General features: G+C 48.3%; 1 protein-coding gene across 1 annotated transcript in view; it reads right to left on the bottom strand.

Moving 5' to 3' along the window:
- PAX8 (paired box 8) overlaps positions 1-18,353 on the bottom strand; it is a 62,567-nt gene extending 44,214 nt beyond the window's left edge. The window contains exons 1-2 of the mRNA XM_032177361.2: positions 18,263-18,353; positions 17,801-17,900 (exon numbers count right to left, since the gene is read on the bottom strand). Of these exons, the coding sequence (XP_032033252.1) occupies positions 17,801-17,825 (25 nt within the window). The 5' untranslated portion in view covers positions 17,826-17,900; positions 18,263-18,353. The remainder of the gene's footprint in view (positions 1-17,800; positions 17,901-18,262) is intronic.
- Between the last annotated feature and the right edge of the window lie 2,643 nt (positions 18,354-20,996).

The following is a 20,996-nucleotide window of genomic DNA, read 5'->3' as shown; positions in this document are numbered from 1 at the left end:
GATGCATTTGTAAAGGGTGGGCTTTAGCCTGAATTAGGGCACATTTAGAGAGAGAGAGAGAGAGTGACTTGTGTGTGTGTGTGTGTGTGTGTGAGACTGTGTGTGTGAGTTGCAGAGTCTTCAGGGTGGGGGACTGAAGGAGGGCCTGGCCATCCTGGGGACCATAACAGGTAAGAACAAATGAAGGGGAACCGCCTTTTTGAGCGACACACAGGAGCAAAATCTGTGACAAAACCGTGCATCTGTTGTTTCCACACCTGTCGACAGCAGGCACCATGGCGAAGGAGATTATCCACTCTAAAGGCTGCCCTCACCGCTGCAGAAGAAAAGGGGAAGGGACAGAGCCCAACAGACGCAGCCTGCAGGCTGCGGTTTCTGGAGAGGAAACAAGGGGTGCTGAGAATTAGGAGGCCTAGGTTCTGCCCACTCTGTGACGATGCCAGTCTGTGCCTCAGTGTCTTCATCTGGCTTGACAGAAGCAGATGATCCTTCTAGTCCTAATATCTACAACTCTGGGACTGCCCTCAGCCAGGGAACAGAGGCCAGAAACCCCCAGAAGCTGGTACAGACAGAGCTCTAGAGGGAAACATTGAGTAACCTTCCCATGTGACAAACACCAGGGGTGACACTGGGAGTGCCATAAGATGAGGGAAGGTAGCACACAGTGGGGCCTATGGGCTGCCACATGACTTGCATGGTGACAAAGTGGGCTGCCACGGCTTACAGACTATGAAGGTGGATGTGCTCAGTGTCTATGGAGTGGCAGAGTTGCAAGGCACACATCTGAGAGGATCCTTGACCAGGAAGGAGAGGTGAGCTGTCTAATGTCACAGACTCACCTCATGGCAGAACCAAGAAAGAATCTCAGCGTTCTGACCTAATCCCTGTCTTAGCCCTTTGAGAGCTTAGTGGCTTCTTGGCTGGGGCCATGTTGGTAGAGTGGAGGAAGAAAGTGGTGAGGTTTGCGCAGAACATGTCCTGAAGCAAGGCATGCCCTGAAAGATTGTAGGTTTTCACTCTTTCACTCAGGCTGGAGTGAAGTGGTACAATCTCGGCTCACTGCAACCCTGCAACCTCCGCCCCACCCAGGTTCAAGCAATTCTCCTGCCTCAGCCTCCCAAGCAGCTGGGATTATAGCCGCCCACCACCATGCCCAGCTAATTTTTGTATTTTTAGTACAGACAGGGTTTCATCATGTTGGCCAAGCTAGTCTCGAACTCCCGACCTCAGGTGATCCACCTGCCTCAGCCGCCCAAAGTGTTAGAATTACAGGCATGAGCCACTGCGCCTGGCCGATTTTAGGTTCTTGTATCAGCTTGTTTGCTTGTCCTTTTTGTTTTCTTAAGTGTTTTTTATTTTTTGTAAAGAGGTGATTTTGCTATGATGCTCAGGCTGGTCTTGAACTCCTGGGCTCAAGCAATCTTCTGGCCTCGGCCTCCCAAAGTGCTGGGATTACAGGTGTGAGCCACCATGCCTCGCCTTTTCTAAGTGTTGAACCTGGACTTCAGGCTCTCTTTGGGCGATTCTGGCTTGGGAGGGGGAGTCTCTTTCTCTGTTGGAGCAATAGGAAAGGCTCTGGAGAATGGATGTCACCTTCCCCTTCTCTTTCTGTCAGCCCCAAATCAGAGCTTCTGCAGCAGTGTTGCTCAGACCCAAAGCAGCTGAGGGTCAAGTCAGAGCTGGGTGGGGACTGAAACAGACTAAGGATACACAATACTTAGGTGTTATGAATTGAATAGTCCCCTCCGCTGTCTCCACCCACCACCCTAGTACCTTGGAAACAAGGTCTTTGCAGATGATCTAGTTAAGGCGAGGTCATTAGGGTGGGCCTAATCCAATATGATCAAGTCCTTGTGAAAAGGGGAGATTTGGATACAGAGATACAGTGAGAAAGCCATATGAATATCAGAATTATGCTGTCACAAGCCAAGGAATGCCAAAGACTTCTAGCAAACCACCAGGAGCTATGAGAGAGGCACAGAACAGATTCTCCTCCAGCCTCAGAATGAAACAATTCTTCTGACCCCTTGATTTGACACTTTTGGCTTCCAGAACTGTGAGATAATAAATTTCTATTATTTAAGCCCTCCAGTTTGTAGTACTTTGTCACTGCAGCCCTAGCAAACCCATGCACAGATCAATAGAGTTTTAGGGCTTTAGTCCTGAATTTCACACAGCAGGCTTGGGCAGCCCCTGGAGGCCGCTGTCCTAGGGTAACTGGCTGCCCCTCCAGTTCCCTCCAAATGACTCTTAAGTATAAGGCAGGTTCAGTCAGTCAAGTAGAGGGTAAAATCCTTTCTAACATCTTACCCTCTTTTGGTGAACCTGTTTATCTTGACATTACTACCCTTGCTACCGTCTTGTTCATCACCTTGTTCTCCATTTGTGATCCTTGCATCATGTGGCAATTTTTTTTTTTCAGTGAAAGAACATCAGTGTATCAGCACAGCAAAGATTCCAAATGCCAGGCTGGATTCCCTCCAATTGCCAGGACCTCCAGGCGTCTCCTTTCAAGAACTTTCTGACCCTGGATCCAGTCTACATGTTGGTTATAAACTCACCTGACATCCACAGGGCCCTTCCAAAGTACTGTCAAGTAAGTGATTCTTAAATTTAGTTCAATAGACACCAGTTGTTGAACTTGGTTGCATCCAGGATTGGTTTTCACAACAATCCCATAAGGTAGGTGGGGCTGGCACTTTGCCCCATTTTATAGATAAAGATGCCATCTTGGAGGCTCAAATGGCCTGTGCACAGCCAGTTAGGGACAGACCTGAGACTGCATTCAAATCTGATCTGCTTCTACCCACAGCCAGGTGGGAGATCTCTGGGAGGAGGAGGCACAGTGCAAAAAGAAGGGCTGTGCCCCCAGCAGTCAGTCATGAGGGCCTCCACATGGGAAAGACTAGGGTGGGCTGTAGATCAGTGTTTCTTAAATGCTGATCATAAAAAAATCCCTGGGAGCTTGTGAAGGATACAGATTCCAGGGCTCCACATTTGCTAAGAAAAATCCCAGGAGGTTCTGATATAGATCACACTTGAGAAACACTTATCTAAAGCCAAGAAAGGAAGAAGAAGGAGAAGGAGAAGGAGAAGGAGAAGAGGAGGAAGAAGAAGAAAGAAGAAGAAGAAGAAGAAGAAGAAGAAGAAGAAGAAGAAGAAGAAGAAGAAGAAGAAGAAGAAGAAGAAGAAGAAGAAGAAGAAGAAGAAGGAAAGAAGAAGAAGAAGAGGAAGAGGAGGAGGAGGAGGAGGAGAAAGAAGAAGAAGAGGAAGAAGAGGAAGAAGAAGAAGAAGAAGAAGAAGAAGAAGAAGAAGAAGAAGAAGAAGAAGAAGAAGAAGAAGAAGAAGAAGAAGAAGAAGAAGAAGAAGAAAGTAAGGAAGAAGGAGAGGAAAAAAGAAGAAAATAAAGATCCATTTAACAAATACTTGTGAAGCACCTAGTATATGTCTACTATGTGCTAGATATTGTTTGGAGTTGTATTCCCAGTCTGCAGGAATTACAGGAATCTTGTAATCTTTTATCCTCACAGATGCTCTCACCCTAAATCTGACCAATCACCCTGCCAAGTCGACACCCAGCATCCACTAGGAAGGTCCCTTGTTGGTTCAGAACTCCCCAGGCGTGCCAGTGTTTTTTACTCCCAGTGCCCATTGCTGCTCAACCTGGCTATCTGGCCTTCAAGCATAGGCTTCTGTGCCTGCAAGATGCTCCTAGGACCAGGCAGGTATGCCAGTGGGGCAGCTCTGGCCTCAATGACTGCATCAGGTTCCTTCAGAGACTGCATTTCTTGTTTTCTCAGTTTCCTCATTGCCAATTATTATAAAGAAAATAGAAAAGTAATTACAGCAACATCATGGGAAAGGATCAGGTGTATTTCATGTTGGAGAAACTTCATATACAAAACTCAAATGTGCAAGTTGGATCAACCAAGGAAGCAATAAAAAATGTTGTTGGAGAATTAGGTGAAAACGAGCAGCCCAGATATTTGTAGAGTCCTCATTCCTTATGTAGGATTTTGTGTAAGGTGCTGGGGATAGAGAGAGATCTGGAAGGGTTCTTGTTCTTTTCTAGCTCAGAGGCAGGTTGTCACTGTAAGAAGCTAAGTGACATTTGTTGGAACAGGTACTGAGTACCCAGGGAGTGGAGCAGAGCAGGTGCAGTGGGGAGTCAGACAGGATGGTCACTAAAGGTGGAAGGTGTCTAAAAAGGTCTCAGGAAGGAGGTGGAGCTTGGCTGAGGCTTTGTTAAGGGAGTGGGAGTGGGAAGGGTGTTCCAGGCAGCTGCATTGAATGGGCAGAGACACAGAGGTGAGAACGTACATGGTGTATTTTGGAAACAATGACTAGTTGGCTGTAACATGGGTTTGCATACGGAAATAGTGGGAAATAGGCCACGGAGGTAGGAGAAAGTCTTCTCGGATTGTACATCAGCAGTTTGCCTGAAAATGCTTGTTAATGATTGGATTAAAAGGAAGTGCAAGGAGAAATCTGATTATTTTGGAAAATCACCAGGCTAAGTTTGTCTGAAACAGAGCCAAGAGAGGAGAGAAACCAGAACATTTTGATAAAGCGAATAACCTAGCTATCACAGATTATTGCCATGGCTTTTCCACTTAATAAAAGCACCACAAAGCCTAAAGACAACAGAGTCAGTAGGTATGCAGCTGTGGCAAGAAAGCCAAGAAGGATATGAAAACTGCCAACAACAGAAGCGTAAGGTCAAGCCAGAGGAGGATGGAAGTTTCATGCACAAGTGAATAAAATGCCCTAAAACATATATATCGAGTGCACTTTACTCAGATGTTCTGATGGCACATTGGAATTAACACCATAGCTTAGCTTCTCTTGTCAACCCTCGCAGTTGGGCTGAACCCTGCCCATGTTCCCATTGCTGTCTCCTTCACCCGGGGCTGACTGCTGGTGCCTGGAACCTGCACACCCTCCTGGGACTGTGCATCTCTGCTGGGGATGGTTTCTCCTCTGAGCCACCTTAAGGAATCCCACTCTGACCCGGTCACAGCTCAGCATGCCTCCCTCTCCTACTTGCTCAGCATTTTGTGTCTATCTAGACTGAAGCATTTGCTTTCTGTCTGTGATTGTGGTGAAAGTTCAGCTTGCTTTCCTCTCTCTAGAATGTCAGCATGAAGCAGAGGCATGGTCTCCTGAGTTCCATAACCCCAAAGCCTAACTCCCTGATGGCCACACTGAGGGGCTCAGTAGACATTGACTTACTAAATTGAATAGTTGAGTAATAATGCTCTTTGAAATAATTTGGAGTTAGATCTTGAGCCTTGTGTGGCCGGGGATGCGTGATTGGGTGAGGGCACATCATAAAAACTGAAGGTAACTGAGCATGCCAGCGGTTGGGGTAAGAAGTTTTCCTGAAGCACTCCAGACACAGAGGCAGCAAAACCCAAGTGCCGGGAAGTCAGAGTGAGAGAGTGAAGGGGCACTGAGTGCTTCTTTGGGAGCTGGATCAAAACCTGAGATGATCTGGCCACATGATGCAGACTGAGCACACACTTGGGAGAGAAATGGGCCAGGAGGAGAGGAGAGAGGTTCACCACAGGACAATGGATGGCTGGGAATAGAAGCCCTCCCCATGGTGGACCAAGAAGTCTGTGAAGCTGAGAGAAAGACAAAAGAAATCATGACTTCTGTGGGTAGCTGGGATGGAAACCTCAGGGGTGACAGGGTCTTTAAAGGAAATCTCAAGGAGGGCATCATGTTCCTGGTGTGCTCCAGGGATGCTGAGTAAGAAAAGACCACCTTTTCTGTGTGTGTCTTTACTCTGCCACAAGGCACCTGGGCTCCTAAATGACCAACACACATGTGCTATACTGGAGCCAGGAAAGAAGGGTGTTTTGTTGGGAAAGTCAAGGTGAGAGGAGGTGCCCAGGACTTGGCTCCTTTCTTTGAAGAGCGACAGTGTAAATTCTCCATGCTGGGGATCCTAATGATGGATAGAGGCATGTCGATCTCATCATTTCACAGAGTGGGGAGCTATGGCCACAACGTGCCTATCACACAAGTCCAGCCTCACGTCAGCCGGACACCAGCTGTCCTGACACTTGTCAGCACATAGGGCACCTGGAAGTTCACGGTGTTCTGCAAAGAACGCCACAAAACAGTGAACTCAACTTCTTGAAAATCATAATATGTTGCTAAGTCCAATCCCAGATCCTAAAAATAATATGAGGTAGTGGCCATTGAACAGAAAAAAATTACATCTTAAACTTGAAGATAAGTACAAGTGTACCTTTTCCTACCACTGTTGTTCAGTTTTATTATATTGACGAGCACCTCTGCCCACCCTATGGGGTAACACTGTTTGCGAATCACTGATTTATGAAAGTTATATAAATATTGGCTGATCAAATGTACAAAATATGCATGATGGCACCATACTGTGTATAATAGTGACAAATGCAGTTCATGTGGGTGGAGAAACAAGCTCAGTGTTGTGCATGCGACTGTGGTTTGTGTTCACACTTCTCCTTTAGAGTGTAGTAGACAGAGCATGCCTGAACTGCCTGGGGCTGAGGGATCTCAGGCGCAGAGTGGCCCAGGAATTCTGAGCGAGGACAGAATGTTACAGAGAATATCCTGAGCTGAGCAGAGAGGCCTGCCCATGCTAGCTGGCAGCCACCTGCTTTCAGTGCTTCATTCTTGGGGGACCTCGAGGCCAGTTCTGGAGTGGATGAGTCCTGCCGCTACTGCTGCTGCCCACTTGGTAGCTCTGTCCTCATCTGGGAAGAGCCACTGTGAACCCCAGAGACCTAGTGGTGCTAGGGGCTGATGCAGGCAAATGACTGGCTGCCCCTGGATCTTATGTGAAAACAAGAATGCTGGACCAAAAGGTCTCTACAGGGCTCCATGACTACCCATGACCCGTAATTTCAGTGAGGGGCTAGTGGCCAGGAGGGGCTCACGGTTGGACACTGGTGTTCCTCTACTCAGACCTTAAACCACAAGTTGCAAGAACAGGGAGGTCACATGTCAGTGACCTCATGCCTAAATAGATGCACAGCACAGAGCAGATTCCCGGATAGCTTACACCCTACTTTCCCCAGTGCATCGATTATGACTTCCTTTCTAGCAACTGTGAGTACAGCCGGGACTCATCAATCACACCTGTAACTTCCCAGCTGCATTTCTCAGGGTCTCTGAGAGCAGGGTCTTCTCTGGTCTTTTTAAATCACCCACAGACTTAGGACAGTCTTCTGCACATACTTGTACATTTTAAAGGCTTATTTTTAGTATGTTTATGTGTGTGAGATGGGGAATATTGTATTCATATGTCCATGTATGTGTCTGTAAGTACCGTGGTCTGTGTGTGTAATTGGGTATGAGTGTGTGTGTCATATAAATACTGGGGACTAGAGTGAGGACAGCCAGGTGTCCAGGCTATAAGATCTAAGGAGGCACTTGCTCTCAGGACAAACCCTGCCTTTGCATGAGCCCGAGAGGGAGAGCCTCCTTGAATTTTGCACCCTGAGTGCCTTCCTGCTTCACCCTAATCCCCCCAGTTGTCTATATGTTTGGATGTGAGTGTTGTACATATGCTGTGTATGTGTGTGCATGCATGTGAGTGTGCATGGGTGTGTGTCTGTATGTCTCAGCAGCTGTCACTGGGCTTCCCAGTCCCTGTCAGCAGGCGAAGGAGGCCCCTTCATTTCCTTGGATCCTGCTTATGCAGCACAGGCCACTGCAAAGGCTCTCTGGGTTGGGTCAGCCCTCACTCTAACTTAGCATGCCCTGGAAGTCACCACAGGGTCACGGAAAGAGTCCTGGTGATGAGATGGAGTGTCTGCTCTGCCACAAGGGCTGTGGGACCAGGGTCGGGACATACCTCTCTGGGTCTCAGTTTCCTCACTGGCAAAATGTGGTGACAGAATCTCATCTGTGAGCCCCCTCTAGCCTTGAACAACTCTGGATCTAGGTAGACCAGCATAATGAAAGCCTATGAAGCTTCTGAGATGTGCGAGGCATACATTCTCCCAGGTACTCAAGTAGCTCAAGTCTGGAAGCTGAGAGCCACAGAGATCAAGCCTTCTCCAGAAATTGGACTGCAAGGTGTGCCATACAAACAGAGTGCAAGGAGACCTTGGGGAGGTGGGGAAGAGGAAGAGGAATCATGGACAGCTTCACGGGTAGGTGGCTTTGGAGCTAGGATGGGTGAGGACAGCTGGAATGTGGGCAGCACGTGACCAAGTGCTTTGCAGACATGGCATGGTCCCCAGCCAGGCCCTGAGGAAAGGAGAGTCTCAGGACAGCAGCTATGTCACTGTAAGCAGGACCGTTGGAAGCAGGTGCCACTTGCAAAAGGGGGAGCCCTGAGGCCCAGGCAGGCCTGTCACAGTGTGGGGCACCTGTCTAGACAGCCCCATGGCCAGCAGTAGGGGTGGGCCATGGGCCATGGGGACCTTCCTGGTATGGGGTACTGCCATGTCCCCAGGGAATATGGGGGGCCCAGGATGGTCCCCAAGGCTCGAAGGACCCAGGTCTTGTCATACTGCCAAAGAGATGTAAGGCCTAGAGAGGGGAAAGTGTGCATATCTGTGAAGGCATGGAGCCTAGACATTGGAAGTGTCCAGTAAGCATTTTCTTTTGGCAGAAGTGTCTCCATGGCACTTTTACCTACAGCCCTGCCACATTTTGTCACAAACTGTCCAGCAGCCCTGAGATGGAGCCCCAGTGTAGACCATCATGGAGCACACTGGCTCTGGAACAATGAGGACGAGACTCGAGAAAGCCAGATGGGGTTTATCTGTCAACAGCCACAACATAGTTGTGCTGGGGTGGCTGCTCATGATAAATGACCTTTGGTGCTCCTGCCGAATGGGTTGTTAGTGTTCAGTCCTTTTCCTACCACTGAGTTGTTTTGTCTGATCACTCTTCCTCCTGGTTCTGCGGGTCTGCCTTCTTGAAAGGGAAGAGCAAGACTCCAGCTCCCTGCCTTGTAGAGGTGCCTTCTACCCTGCTCAATGTTGAAGCAAAGGAGCAAAGCAAAGCTTAAGTTAGAGATTTGGTGCTCAGCTAATCACAGAGACTTTTAAATGTCAACCAGGGTTTGCTATCAGGCCAAAGCTGGATTATTATTACCCAAAGTAGAAAATTGTGAGACAGAGGCAGGTGGGGAGGGAGGGAGAGAGAAGAAAGAAGAAGGCAGAGGATTCGTGGATTTAATTTTTTTTAAATAAATATATGATTCAGTGTCAATTAAAAACAAGTACTCCAGGCAAGTCTTCCTGCAGTCCTGTCTTAGCCACACACGCAGCATAACTGCAAACCCACTTGAGCTCATTTTTGCTCAAAGACCAATTCTATTAAACTCTTAGAATGTTCTGGATTTCAACACACAGTCCACAGATAGCCATTGTTTCAAAAGCTTAGTGTTTTCCCTATAAGTGTGTTTTCTGGTAAGGTGAACTAAGGCATCCTTTTCCATTTCAGGCTGTGGTAACAGCAGATAACAGCCGCAGAGGTCATAGCCAGCACTTTCCATGCGTCCCTTCATTTAATCCCAGTACTCCTAGGTGGTACATCTATTATTTTGTCCACATGAAATATTAAAAAGTCTGTCCTAAATTTTAAATGGAATGAAGTACTGGGTTTCAAGTTACTAGTGGCCGTTTCACAGGAAATACTACAACAATGGGACTTCGGGAATGTGTTCTGGAGACTCTGCTCGTTGGTGACTACTACATGGAGCACAGGAAAGTGTCTTGAGTGGCAGCTATGTGCCAGATGAGGAGAGAGGTTTTACTCACATGACTCCCCAGAAGCCCTGCAGCATCCCCATATTTTATAAAGATGAAATACAAGCCCAGAGAGACAAGACTTGACTAAGTTCACACAAAAACAGCAAGGTCTGGGCCAAGACGGAAGCCTGGGCTTTGCCGCCTTCTGCCTGCAGGGCAGGGGCTTTCATCCTGGCTTCATGCTGATTTCAAAAGCCTCTCACTCTCTTGACACCTCATGGCCCCTGAGTTTATCACAAGAATAATAGTTCTACTGTCCTCCTGGAGATGCCGAAGAATCAAAACTGCAACACACAGAGGGCCCGGGTGTGCACAAACACTGTAGTACACACCGATGACAGCAGATTAAGCCATTTTTCTCCTAGGTGCGTCACCCAACCAACTCCTGGACCCTTCTGCTGTGCTGCCCTGAGAGTCACAATATGTCCTAGTGGACTAATTAGCACTAACTACCCAGGTCACCCCAAGGCCATTTAAGAAAACAAATAAAGAAGACAAAACCAATGAATATTGTGGCTGAAGATGACGAAAAAAAGTTAAAAGCAGGGAGGAATGAATTATTTTTTCTTTCTCAATCTCTCCCACTGCTTAAACCAAAGACAGGTTTTCATCTGAGAGCCTGGGAGCTAAGCAGCTACTTTCCACATGAAAAAGTGAAAACATTAAAATAAAATCCCTTTCTTTCAAGCTAACGTTCTAAAACTGAACCTCTGCAGAGGCTCCAAAAGAGAAATGCCTTGCTTTTAAGCCCCTGAGTGAGAGGGATCCTGAGGAAGTGGCAGAGGGGATGAACCTAAGCTTTGGGACATAACAACTGGTACCTCCAGTGGCCACCACTCCTAGCTATGCTGCCTGTGGATGGGCCCCCAGTGCTGGCCCCTAACAGCATGCGGAAGCCTCCCCAGCAACTCTGAAGCTATTTGCATCACATCCAAGATGAACCTAGGCAGGGAGGCTGAGTGTGCTTGGGAGATGCCAAGTTAGGGAAGTAAGTTCCCTAGGGTCCTTCAACTTGTGGTGCCTGATGATATCTGCTTTTTTTCCAGTGCAGATGGAGACACAGCAGCCTTGGGGGGATATGTGAAAGTAAGGCCCCCCTCCCTCTGCCTTTCCAACTGGCTGATCATCTCCTTCCTTCTCATAGCTACTTCTAGGAGAGGCATCCAGGCAGGAACCACTTCTCCATTTCACAGATGGGAAGACTGAGAACCATACTAGAAAGGGACGTATTTTAATTAAACTGGAGAGTGGGGAACACTGATGAGGAAAGCAAGCTGATAGACTGAAGGCCTTTCCTGTCACTGCCAGCATGGGCACTTGAGCCTTCTTATCAAGGGTTCTGATGGGAGTTTTCACTAGGATTCCAGGTTTCGATCATCTAGTAGCCGAGTTCTGATGAGCTGGACTTTGGGTGGTTGAGGTAGGGAGCAGTGGAAAAGGGAATTGGAGTCATATCAACCTCTTTGAACACCAGTTCCTTCCCCTCTCTTCTATAAAAATGTCAATAGCGATACCTGCCTGGCAGAGTTGTGAGAATTAAATGAGATGATGAATACATCTGCTCTCAGCACCACACCACACCTGTGGCAGTGCTCAGAGAGAAGAATCACAGTTTCCATTCATTGAGAGCTCACTAAGTGCCAGGTATGCTCAGCTCTTGTGCAGACGTTCTTTTTCTTTGGATGTAAATTTGACATGGGCAGAGCAGGAGGAGCTGTGAGGCTGGCTGGGCTGTCATAGGGATTGCCGGCGTCTTATATGGCATTCAGGACTATGGAGGGTCCATGGGAAGAAACACAGAAACAGAACCCAAGTGTCCTTGGGGGACTCTTGGACTTTCTTCCCCTTGATCTTAGACATGCCTCACAAAGAGATGCTGGTTTCTACCCAGACCCATTCCTGGGAAAGGACCCCCAAGCCAAGCAAGGTAAAGCCCAGACTCAATGACATGAGTTACAGGTTTAAGACAGAAGCCTTCCCATGAAGATTTTTCTGGCCAGTGGCTTATATAAGAGAAATTTGCTCATCGTATTTCTATCTGGCCAAGGGAGGGGTCTAGAGGGGCTTTCAGCAACCCAAACAGTCTTGTCAGCCCTAACTCTGGACCTAAGGAAATAATTATGAATCCTCAAGATCTATTTAAAAGTGTCATTACTGTAGATAAACAAAGAGGAGTGGATGCTTCTTCCTACTCCACCTCGCTGCAGAGAATCCATCCATCCCAGGATCACTGACCACTGACTGGATGAACTGGGATTGGTGTGGGAGAGTGGAGTTTTCAGGAGCCAAGAGACTCCTGGATTGTTATGCTCTGTACTCCTTCCCCACAAAAGGAACGTCTAGAACTCCTGCTGAAAGTAGTCATTGCCTGCATTTCCTAGGCAGAATGTGTTAGCTCCCTCCCCAGAAGAACCTGGGCGAAAGTGTCCCAATCTGCATTCAGAAAGAATCCCTCCCACAAAGAACTCTACACCCTCTAAGAGAAGATAACATGAGGGCACATTCTCCTCTCTTAGAGGGTGTTTTCAATACTAAGTTCTATCTCTGAAGAGAATGAGGACCTGATAGGGGCCAGTGCACCAAGTTTTCAACTAAAACAAAAGCAAAACTAATCTGCAGTCTTGAAGGTGGGCTTGTTCATTACCCTGCCCCCACTTTTTAAAACATTTTTTTTTCTTAAATAAAACAGTTTCTTTTATCTTTTGGCTTCTCGCGTACTCAGAACCATAGAGCTCAAAGCTTCTCAGCTCAACGGAGAACTCAGCACTTCTTGGACTGATAAATAGAGCAGCTTTAAAATGCTTAGAACTGAAGACAGACCAACTGTGGCGAGAGAAAGTAAACACATCCATGCACCAGTCAACCCTAGCAAGCTCCTCACTGAGATTACAAACTGCAGTTCCTGCCTGAGCTGGAGAGGATGCTGGAGCAGGCTGGGGGACCAGAACCAAAAAGCAGCCCTGGCTTAGCTCTGGCTTAGGTAGTTGTGCCCCAGAAGAGCTGGGTCCTCAGGGAGTCTTCTTGGGGCCCGGTTTGGATGTTCCTAAGCATAGAAGACTCTGCCAGTGTGTCCCTCATTCGTTTCACATTTGAAAATGTACCATGAGAAGCGGGAACCAGCTTTATTCTTTCTGATCTAGATGGGACTCCTTTCCCTTGCATTCAAGCTCTCTGTGTACAGGTGTAACTTGCCAGTGAGAGGCTTGGAATTTCTCACAAAATAGAATGTGATAACGACATAATTTGATATGAATATTTGAGGAACTTTATCTATGGACAATATCTACTTTAAACATCCCCCTCCCCAAGTCACACACACAAATTGTTTTTATGAGAGCCAATTAATAAATGCTAATTCATTCAGGCATATCTTCACTAAATTACTGTTTCATTTAATTGCAGGGGAATTTTCCATTACTAAACTCTCCCTTGCTGATTTTTTTTTTGCATTATTTATATATTCTTTCAATTTCACTAATAGTGAGGTTGGTATGTGATATTATCTGATGTTTGTACGTCTTAAATTTATTTTTCATTTAAAATATTTCCTCATTCTTGCAGCTCCACATAATCTGGGAGAAACATCAATAAAAGCAGGTAAGATTTTACAATAAATGATTGAAAAAGGCACTGGCTGAAATTAACCTGACAGGAACGCGTCCTGTGTGATTGTGTTTCTCTCATTCCAGACGTGTGTGTGTGTACATGTGTGTGTGTCTCTACTTTGAGTTAATGTGGGAATGCTTTCCTATATCAATAAGTCACAAGTCGATCTATGAAAAGATTGTGCATACAAAATAGAGATGAAGATCACAGGGGCTTTAATAATAAAATAAACATAAACAACACTCGAATCCCTTTATAAATCCCAGAGCACAATGTGCGTTTTCTTACTTCCTTTTCATGGACCCCAAATAAAGACTTTGACAGCCAGATATCCAAGATCCGGATCAGCCAGCTTCCTAAAATTATGCCTCTTTTCTTTTTTAAGGTGTAGAAAAGTGGGGATATCCCGTGGTGGTTAGGGGTTGCTTGGAGACTGTGGTAGAGATTTGGTGTTAACAAAAATGTGTTTTGAAAGCAGGATTTCAATTTTCTTATATTGAATAGCAAAGGTTCCACGCACCTGGCTATCTTCATTTCTGAAATAAATGCTTTCATTTTATTCTCTCCAGCTACCTTCTCCTTTTCTTTCCTTTCCACCCCCATTGCCTCCTTTCAGTGTCTTTCTTTTTCTCTTTATTCTTTTACTCCTTTCTGTCTCACAGCAAAATGTTCTGGAGGATGTGAATGATTAAACTGTTTACTCCAAGGTTTAGGTACGAAAAAGGCATGTCACTGTAAGTAAAGTTTCACCTTTATACCCAACTCCATCAATAATTACAGAACAAGGATGACTATTAGTAAATCTTTCTTACAATTGGCTCTTACGAAAATGATTTCATTTTTTCTGGGCATACCAAGTTTGACAGATTTTACTTTTCACAAAAATTATTTACACAGCAGAGGAACCTGCTCCAAAATGAAGGCAGCATATAAAGGGCCTTTGAGTGTATCCATAGGAAAATGAATACCTATAAAATGCATCTCAATAAATTAGAGATTTGAGGCCATAAATAGAACGTTTTGACATATTATATTAGTAGATGCCTTCTAATTTAAACCAAAGTGTCCCTTAATAATTAAAATTCCATGAGATCGATTTTTTATTTGGTTTCCTTCACTTCCTTTGTCTTCTTCAACAAAATTAGGCAGAGTCCTTTTGGGGGTAGACTGATCAAATTAATTAACTTTCCTTCCACCCCCCAAAAGTTCCAAATAAATGCTTCCAATAGACATCAAAAAAGTGTCAATTAGAAATAATTGCTTCTTATCAATCAGTGGAGCAATTAAAGTGACAAAGCTTAAAAAGATACTTATCTTAAAACTAATTCACAAGGTAGCTAAATTATCTCCTAATTAACTTGCATTGTGGAGGGTGAGGGGGATAGACCATCTTGGAACAAAGATGAATTGATGAACCCCAATACCTCTTTATGTTCCTCAAAGCTGCTTCCATTCCCCGAAACCTTATTTTCAACCCAGGCAGGAAACCTGGGAAGAAAACAGATCCTTTCCAAATGCATTTATTCCCCTTTCCTCAATTCTAAAACTAAGAGGAAGGAATGGGGCTTTAGATCTCACATCAGGGAAGTTAGAGACATCGTCGTCTGCCTTGTCTTATTTTACCACTTGAATGAACTATTTTCAGGACGGTGGGAGTGGGCTGCGACAAGTTATTTAAGATAACTTTTAATGACAGCCAGCCTGCTTGCTTTTACAAAACTCTCTTCCTCATTGGTACAGTATTGTTTTCACTTTAATATATATGGGGCATTTAATATTTCTTCTGCATCTTTGAATTTTTTTAAAAAAATGTTTTTGCTTTAGAGAATTTCGTCCCTGATGCAACAAAAATAGCGATTTTAAGGAACGTTCAGCCCATCGCTGACCTGCGCATGTTAGAATGATTCGCATTCAACATTCCTTCAGAATAAAGCTGTAGCAAAGACAATGTTAAGACTCTCTGCAAGGCAAGACCAGCCAACGACGAGGTGAGGGAGCCGTGGCAGGCTGGGCGGCGGAGGCCGCGCAGGAAAGTTTTTCTGAGCGTCTCCGGTTATTGGTAAGTGTGCGCTCGGCCTCGCTCCCGCGAAAAGCCGAAAAGCCGTGTGGCTGCCTGCGTCCCAGGCGCTGCTCAAAGAAAACTTACAGGGGAGCTCCCTGAGCACTGCGGAACTCGGGAATAGAGGTGCCTGGGGAAAAGAGGGAAGCTGCTAAAACCTGACAGAAAATGGGCTTGTAAAAACAGGAGGGGTCCGCTTATGAATTTAGCTCCAATTATAGACAGCAGTGTCAGGTAAACTGATCAGAAAGACAGAGGGCCTCTCCCTCAGGTTTGCCGAGGGAGGGTTCAGAAAAGAAACAGGGAGTGCCTTCAGCAGTCTATGCTGTTATAGGCCATTTTCTTGTTTTAATAGCATTTAAATTAAACTATAAGAAGAAAGTCTTATCCTCCCTCCCTAGCCACTTTGTTTATTTGTTTTGGAAAGAGGGTAGAAGAAGAAGCCCCTCTGTCTTCCCGAAGAGAAGAACGGGGAAAAAAATTACCTGGTAGGTCCAGGGGCAGAGGGCTCTCTCCCAAAACCCAAGCGCGATTTGCATCCGAGCTAATGGGAAAGCGCGCATCTCATCATCTGGCACTGTTACTGATTAAAACTACAGTAAAAATAAATTGCGCCTTTTTTATTCTTTCCATACTCTATTCCAATTTACTCTAATAGAGTACTTCTAGAATGAAAATAAGTAGCCGAGAAAAAAAAAGCTCATCTGAGGGACGGGGACATGGTCTCATTTCTTGGGCAGCGACGGAGAGTAAGGGTCCAGCCCGGCCACAGTAAATTTGACTTCTGAGAGCACCCACTCCTCCTGCCACCGCCGGAAGGGTCAGGGGAAGGTCAGGAGGAAAGATGGACCTCCAGAGCCGAGCAGATGTGCCATTGGACCAGCCTGGCATGGGATTGGGCACCGGGCACTGCACATTAGGCCTCAGGGATGGTCCTGGCGATGTCTGGTATCGTACCACGGTTTGGCTAAAGATTAAGGGACTAAAACCTGATCTTGACCTTAGAAAGTGGCCTAGGAGCGCTCGTAGTTCCCGGGCGCGGACCGTAAAGAGGTGCCAGGGAGCTCTGCTCGGTCCCAGGGCTCGCCAACCCCGCCGCGCCGGGGAATGGCTGCGAGATCTCTACCCTGAGGCCCTTGAAGGGACCCCCCGCCTTCTAGGGGCAGCCGGACGATTCTGGCCCAGGTCTCTGAGGGGAATGGGGGCCGGGAGGGAGCATTCGTCTGCAGCTCTAGAGAGAATCCGAGTGAGAAATATTCCGGCGCCCCAGGGGTTCCCGCTCCCCTCCTAGTTGAGCCATGGCCCTGGGACTGGAGACTGCGCCGCACAGCCTGGGCCCCGCGGTGCGCTTGGCTAAATAGAGATCTCAGCCGCGCTCCGCGCCCGATCCGACCCTCCTTATTATAACAAATGTCCCGTTTGCAGAGCGGGACTTCATATTCGCGGAGAATTCATTCTGAAATATCGATTTCCTCTCACTTCGCCGGCCCAAATCGATAGCGATGCGCCCTGGCCCCATAAATCGCCTTCTCTGCGGCCGGCCAGACTCCATCCATCACTGCGGGCCGCGCTGCGCCTCTGCCGCTGTCCACACTCGCTGCCCGCCGGGACGGCTGCACCCACCAGCCCCGACCCTGGAGCTCCTTCCCAGCAAAGACCCTGCCCAGCCCTGGCCGGGAAGGGGGAAAACAGGCATTGCGGCCTGGGAGCTTGAGTGTTTTTGAAGGCCCTGCTTCCGGGCGCAGGTGGGGAGGGGGTTTTGACTCCGCGAGCAGCTTAGTCCTCACCAGCCGGACGCCCCGCGCGCGGCTCCCTGCCTGCCCGGTGCTGGGCCAGGAGGAGTCGGAGAGCACCTGAGTGCCCTGCCGACTCCCAGGCCCGGGACCACCGGCTCTATTCCCGTTGGCTTGAGAGATGCGGGGAGCTCACAGTCCAGCCAGGGGAGTCACTGGGAAGGACTGCGCGCACCCGAGGAAGAGGACATAGAGGTCGGGGACGGGGAAACGGCAAGTCCAGCACCGGTGCAGCCCAGGGACAGAGGACGAAGAATGTCCACCCTAATGCGCCATGCAAGCCTGGGAATGGAGCTCAAAGGAAACCCCCTCTAACTCCACAGAGATCCCCTCACCGTTCTATGTGGTCCCTCGAAACCTGGGGAGGGCGGCTCAGCTGGCCAAGTGGAACCCCACTGCCCGAGAACAGCGAGGCGGCTCCAGCGGAGGGCCAGGCCCCAGGCGCCCCCAGCTGGGTCCCCACGCGGGTGGGTCCCGCGAATCCCGTGCTTACTCTCCCGAGATCTAACGACCCGAGCGCACGCACGGACGCTCAGCGGCGCGGGGGCTCGGGGGTCCTGACCACACCGCTTTCTTACCAGATCTGATGGAGTTGTGAGGCATCGCCGGGGAGTCGCTCGCAGCCCGCCGAGGGCTCGGGGCTTACTCACGTAGGTCCGGGCCGCGCCTGCCGCTGCCCTGCACAAATCCAGGAGAAGGGCACGAGATGAGATGAGATTCGATGCCTGCATCCGCAGGCCCCCTCCCCAGGCCTTATCCTTTACACCTGCATCGTCTGCCAGGAGTAGGAGGATTTTTAGGCGAAGTAGGGCCAACCTCAGCCTAGCCTAGCTAACAGGCTTCCCGGGAGGATCAAGGATTGGGGGTGCACTGAAGAAGCTCCAGACTCCAACCTCCGTGCCCACTCCCTCCGCTGTCCCAGTCTTACCCCGTTTAACTTGGGAGGGAAAAGGCTGCCAGGCTTCCTGGGACCCTCTCCTTTCTTCCATCCCCCCGTCCTCACTGCCAGCCAGCTTCCAGCTAACCCCTGGGTGACATACCTGGTCGGGCGGCTGCAGGCCCTCACTGCTTGGGTCCGCCCGCGAGGGTGCCCTGGGCCCCGTGTCTCTCCTCCTTCTGAAGTTTGTTCCCATCCACCCGGCATCGCTGACCGGTTTTATCCCGCCGAGGCCCTGGGAGATGGGTCTGGCGAGGCTCGCAGGCCGCGGATTGGCTGGCTGGGTGCAGGGGGGTGCGGGAAGGGGAGGATTTTGCAAGGGGGACATGGCTGAGTGGACTCAGGAGTTAGAAACATTCGCTGGGAGCTTCTGTTTCCAGCGGAGGGAAGAGGGAGGCAGCTGAGCCCTAACTCAGCAGGCCTGGAAATATTGGAGGAGTGGGGAACAGAGGCCTAGGAGCCTGAGGATGAGGCTCTCTGGGTCCTCCTGGGTGACTGACCACCAGAAGTGAGAGGGACGGTCTCTGCAGGATGCCCTTCTTGCCCCCTGTCACCCCTGGTTTGCCCACCGGGAAGCAGCCTTTTCTTTTGTAAAAGGAAGGAGGGAACTTCTGTTTTATGCCTGATTCTTTAGGTAGAGCCTGCTTCCAGGGCTGTAGGCAAGATGCTATTACCTTCTCACCACAGCTATGACCTCTTCCAGGGAAGAATCCTGAGCAGCACCTGAAGCCATTCCCTCTGTTCTACACAGATAGCGTCCACACCCTTGCATTGTTAGGCTAACGAAATTGTCACATAACCCATTCCACAGCAACTCCTTGCCTCTCTCCTCTGGAACACACACGCAGCCACCTGCCCTCTTTCTTGCTCCTTGAGAATTTTGAACTTGGAAGAAGAGTTCAGGGGAAGGGCATTGAGGGCCTAGACTTCACCTCTGTGTGGAAAGGCCTTAGAAAGGAACAGGACTGAGCTGACCTCTGGCCTGGTCTATAGGAATCAACAGCCTCAGCAATATGGGGGCCTGGGTGTGGTTAAGAAGGGGTCCACCGGTGGGAATGACGGCGGGGTTGGTGAACCCTGGGACCGAGCAGAGCTGCCTGGCACCTCTTTACCTTAGTGATGGCAAAAGCTGCCCCCTCCTTCCTCATAGTCGGGGAGTCGGGGTACATGTAAGATTGTGAGTGGGGGCCGGGCGCGGTGGCTCACGCTTGTAATCCCAGCACTTTGGGAGGCCGAGGCGGGCGGATCACGAGGTCAGGATATCGAGAAAAAAAATTAGCCGGGCGTGGTGGTGGGCGCCTGTAGTCCCAGCTACTCAGAGAGGTTGAGGCAGGAGAATGGCGTGAACCCGGGAGGCGGAGCTTGCAGTGAGCCGAGATTGCGCCACTGCACTCCAGCCTGGGCGACAGATCGAGACCATCTCAAAAAAAAAAAAAAAAGATTGTGAGTAGGTATGAGTGAGCAAATGTCCTGGAACACTGGCAGGCTCGGGGATCAAGGTCCGGATGCTCTCCCAATCTTTGGCCAGACATCTGGACTCAGGATTACAGTCTAGAGGACAGCCATGCCCTTTTCAGAGATGGCTCTGCAGGCCTGGTGGGGTTGTTCTGGGACAGGAGGCTAAGGAGCCAGTGGGAGGGGGTCGAGGAAGGGCAGGGGAAACTGGGATATTCAGGGGGATTGGATGTGTGTGTGTGTGTGTGTGTGTGTGTGTATGCACATATGTACACGTGTGTGAAAACACATGAACTATTTTTATGAATTAAAAAAAGTTTTCTCTTTCATGTCAATCCACAACCTCCTTCCACCCAGTCTTTCTTATCTCTCAATTTAGGAGAAATGAATTATCTTGTGAAAAAAGAGAGAAGATGTGTGTCCCTAAATGTTTCCTCCACATTTGCAAAAAGGGGCTGTAAACAAAAATAGTTGGTGCTTCATCATTTTAAATGTTTCTCTAAAATTGTAATTTTAAATTTCTTGGTGGTTTTCAAAGCTCCAGATCCCTAACTTCTCTGGCAGTCCTTCCCAGAGAGAGACAATCCGAGGGTGTTGGGATGGAAACGGATCTTGGCATAGGTCCTCCGGACCCCGTGGGCCAGTTTGCTCCCCTGGATTGTGTCCTCCTGCTGCAGGGGAGGTGTGGAGTGTGGCAGCCGCAGCAGAAACTCCCTTTGTCCACCCAGGATTCCCTCTCACCAGGGAGGCAATGCTCCAGGGTGAATCTAATATGCCCTCATTTCAAACAGCTCTGACAATCTTAGAGATTCTACCCAATCTAAGGTTCTGATGTGCACCAATAACCATTGACTCTCATGCAATCATTCTTGCCTATGCACATCTTTTCTGCCCGAGCAATGAACCCTCTCCCTTTCCCATCCCGTTTCTGGGCAAAATTTCTTAGAGGACAAATCTAGCAAGTTATCAGAACATTCCTGTCCCATTTATAAGCTTATCTTTAAAATTTCATTTTAAGATAAAAACAATGTGCACTGTTCAAGGTTACTCCTCAGGGAAAACCACACCCCACACCTTGACAGTACCTCTTCTCCAGACTGCAGGTGACATAGCAGATTACCAGAAGACTCAGCAGAGAAGATCTAGGACCAGCAAGAAGTGAGAATGCAGTGAACTTCTGCTGCAGAGATAAACACAGGCCTCCTGGACTGGCCCTGCTTCTAATTAGAATCAGAAATCAGGCCTGGTTTCCTCGGTAGTTCCTAATTCTCTGAGACCAAGGCCAAGGAAATGTCATTAACTGGTACTTTAACTCTGTCTCTTTGGCATCAGTCTCCTCCTCTGCAAAACGAAAGGTTTGCAATACATATATTTTTAAAATC

This window comes from Hylobates moloch, unplaced genomic scaffold (genome assembly GCF_009828535.3).
Source record: "Hylobates moloch isolate HMO894 unplaced genomic scaffold, HMol_V3 SCAFFOLD_15, whole genome shotgun sequence".
NCBI lineage: Eukaryota > Metazoa > Chordata > Mammalia > Primates > Hylobatidae > Hylobates > Hylobates moloch.
The sequence above is the reverse complement of the archived record's forward strand: the minus strand, read 5'-3'. Positions and strand labels throughout refer to the sequence as shown.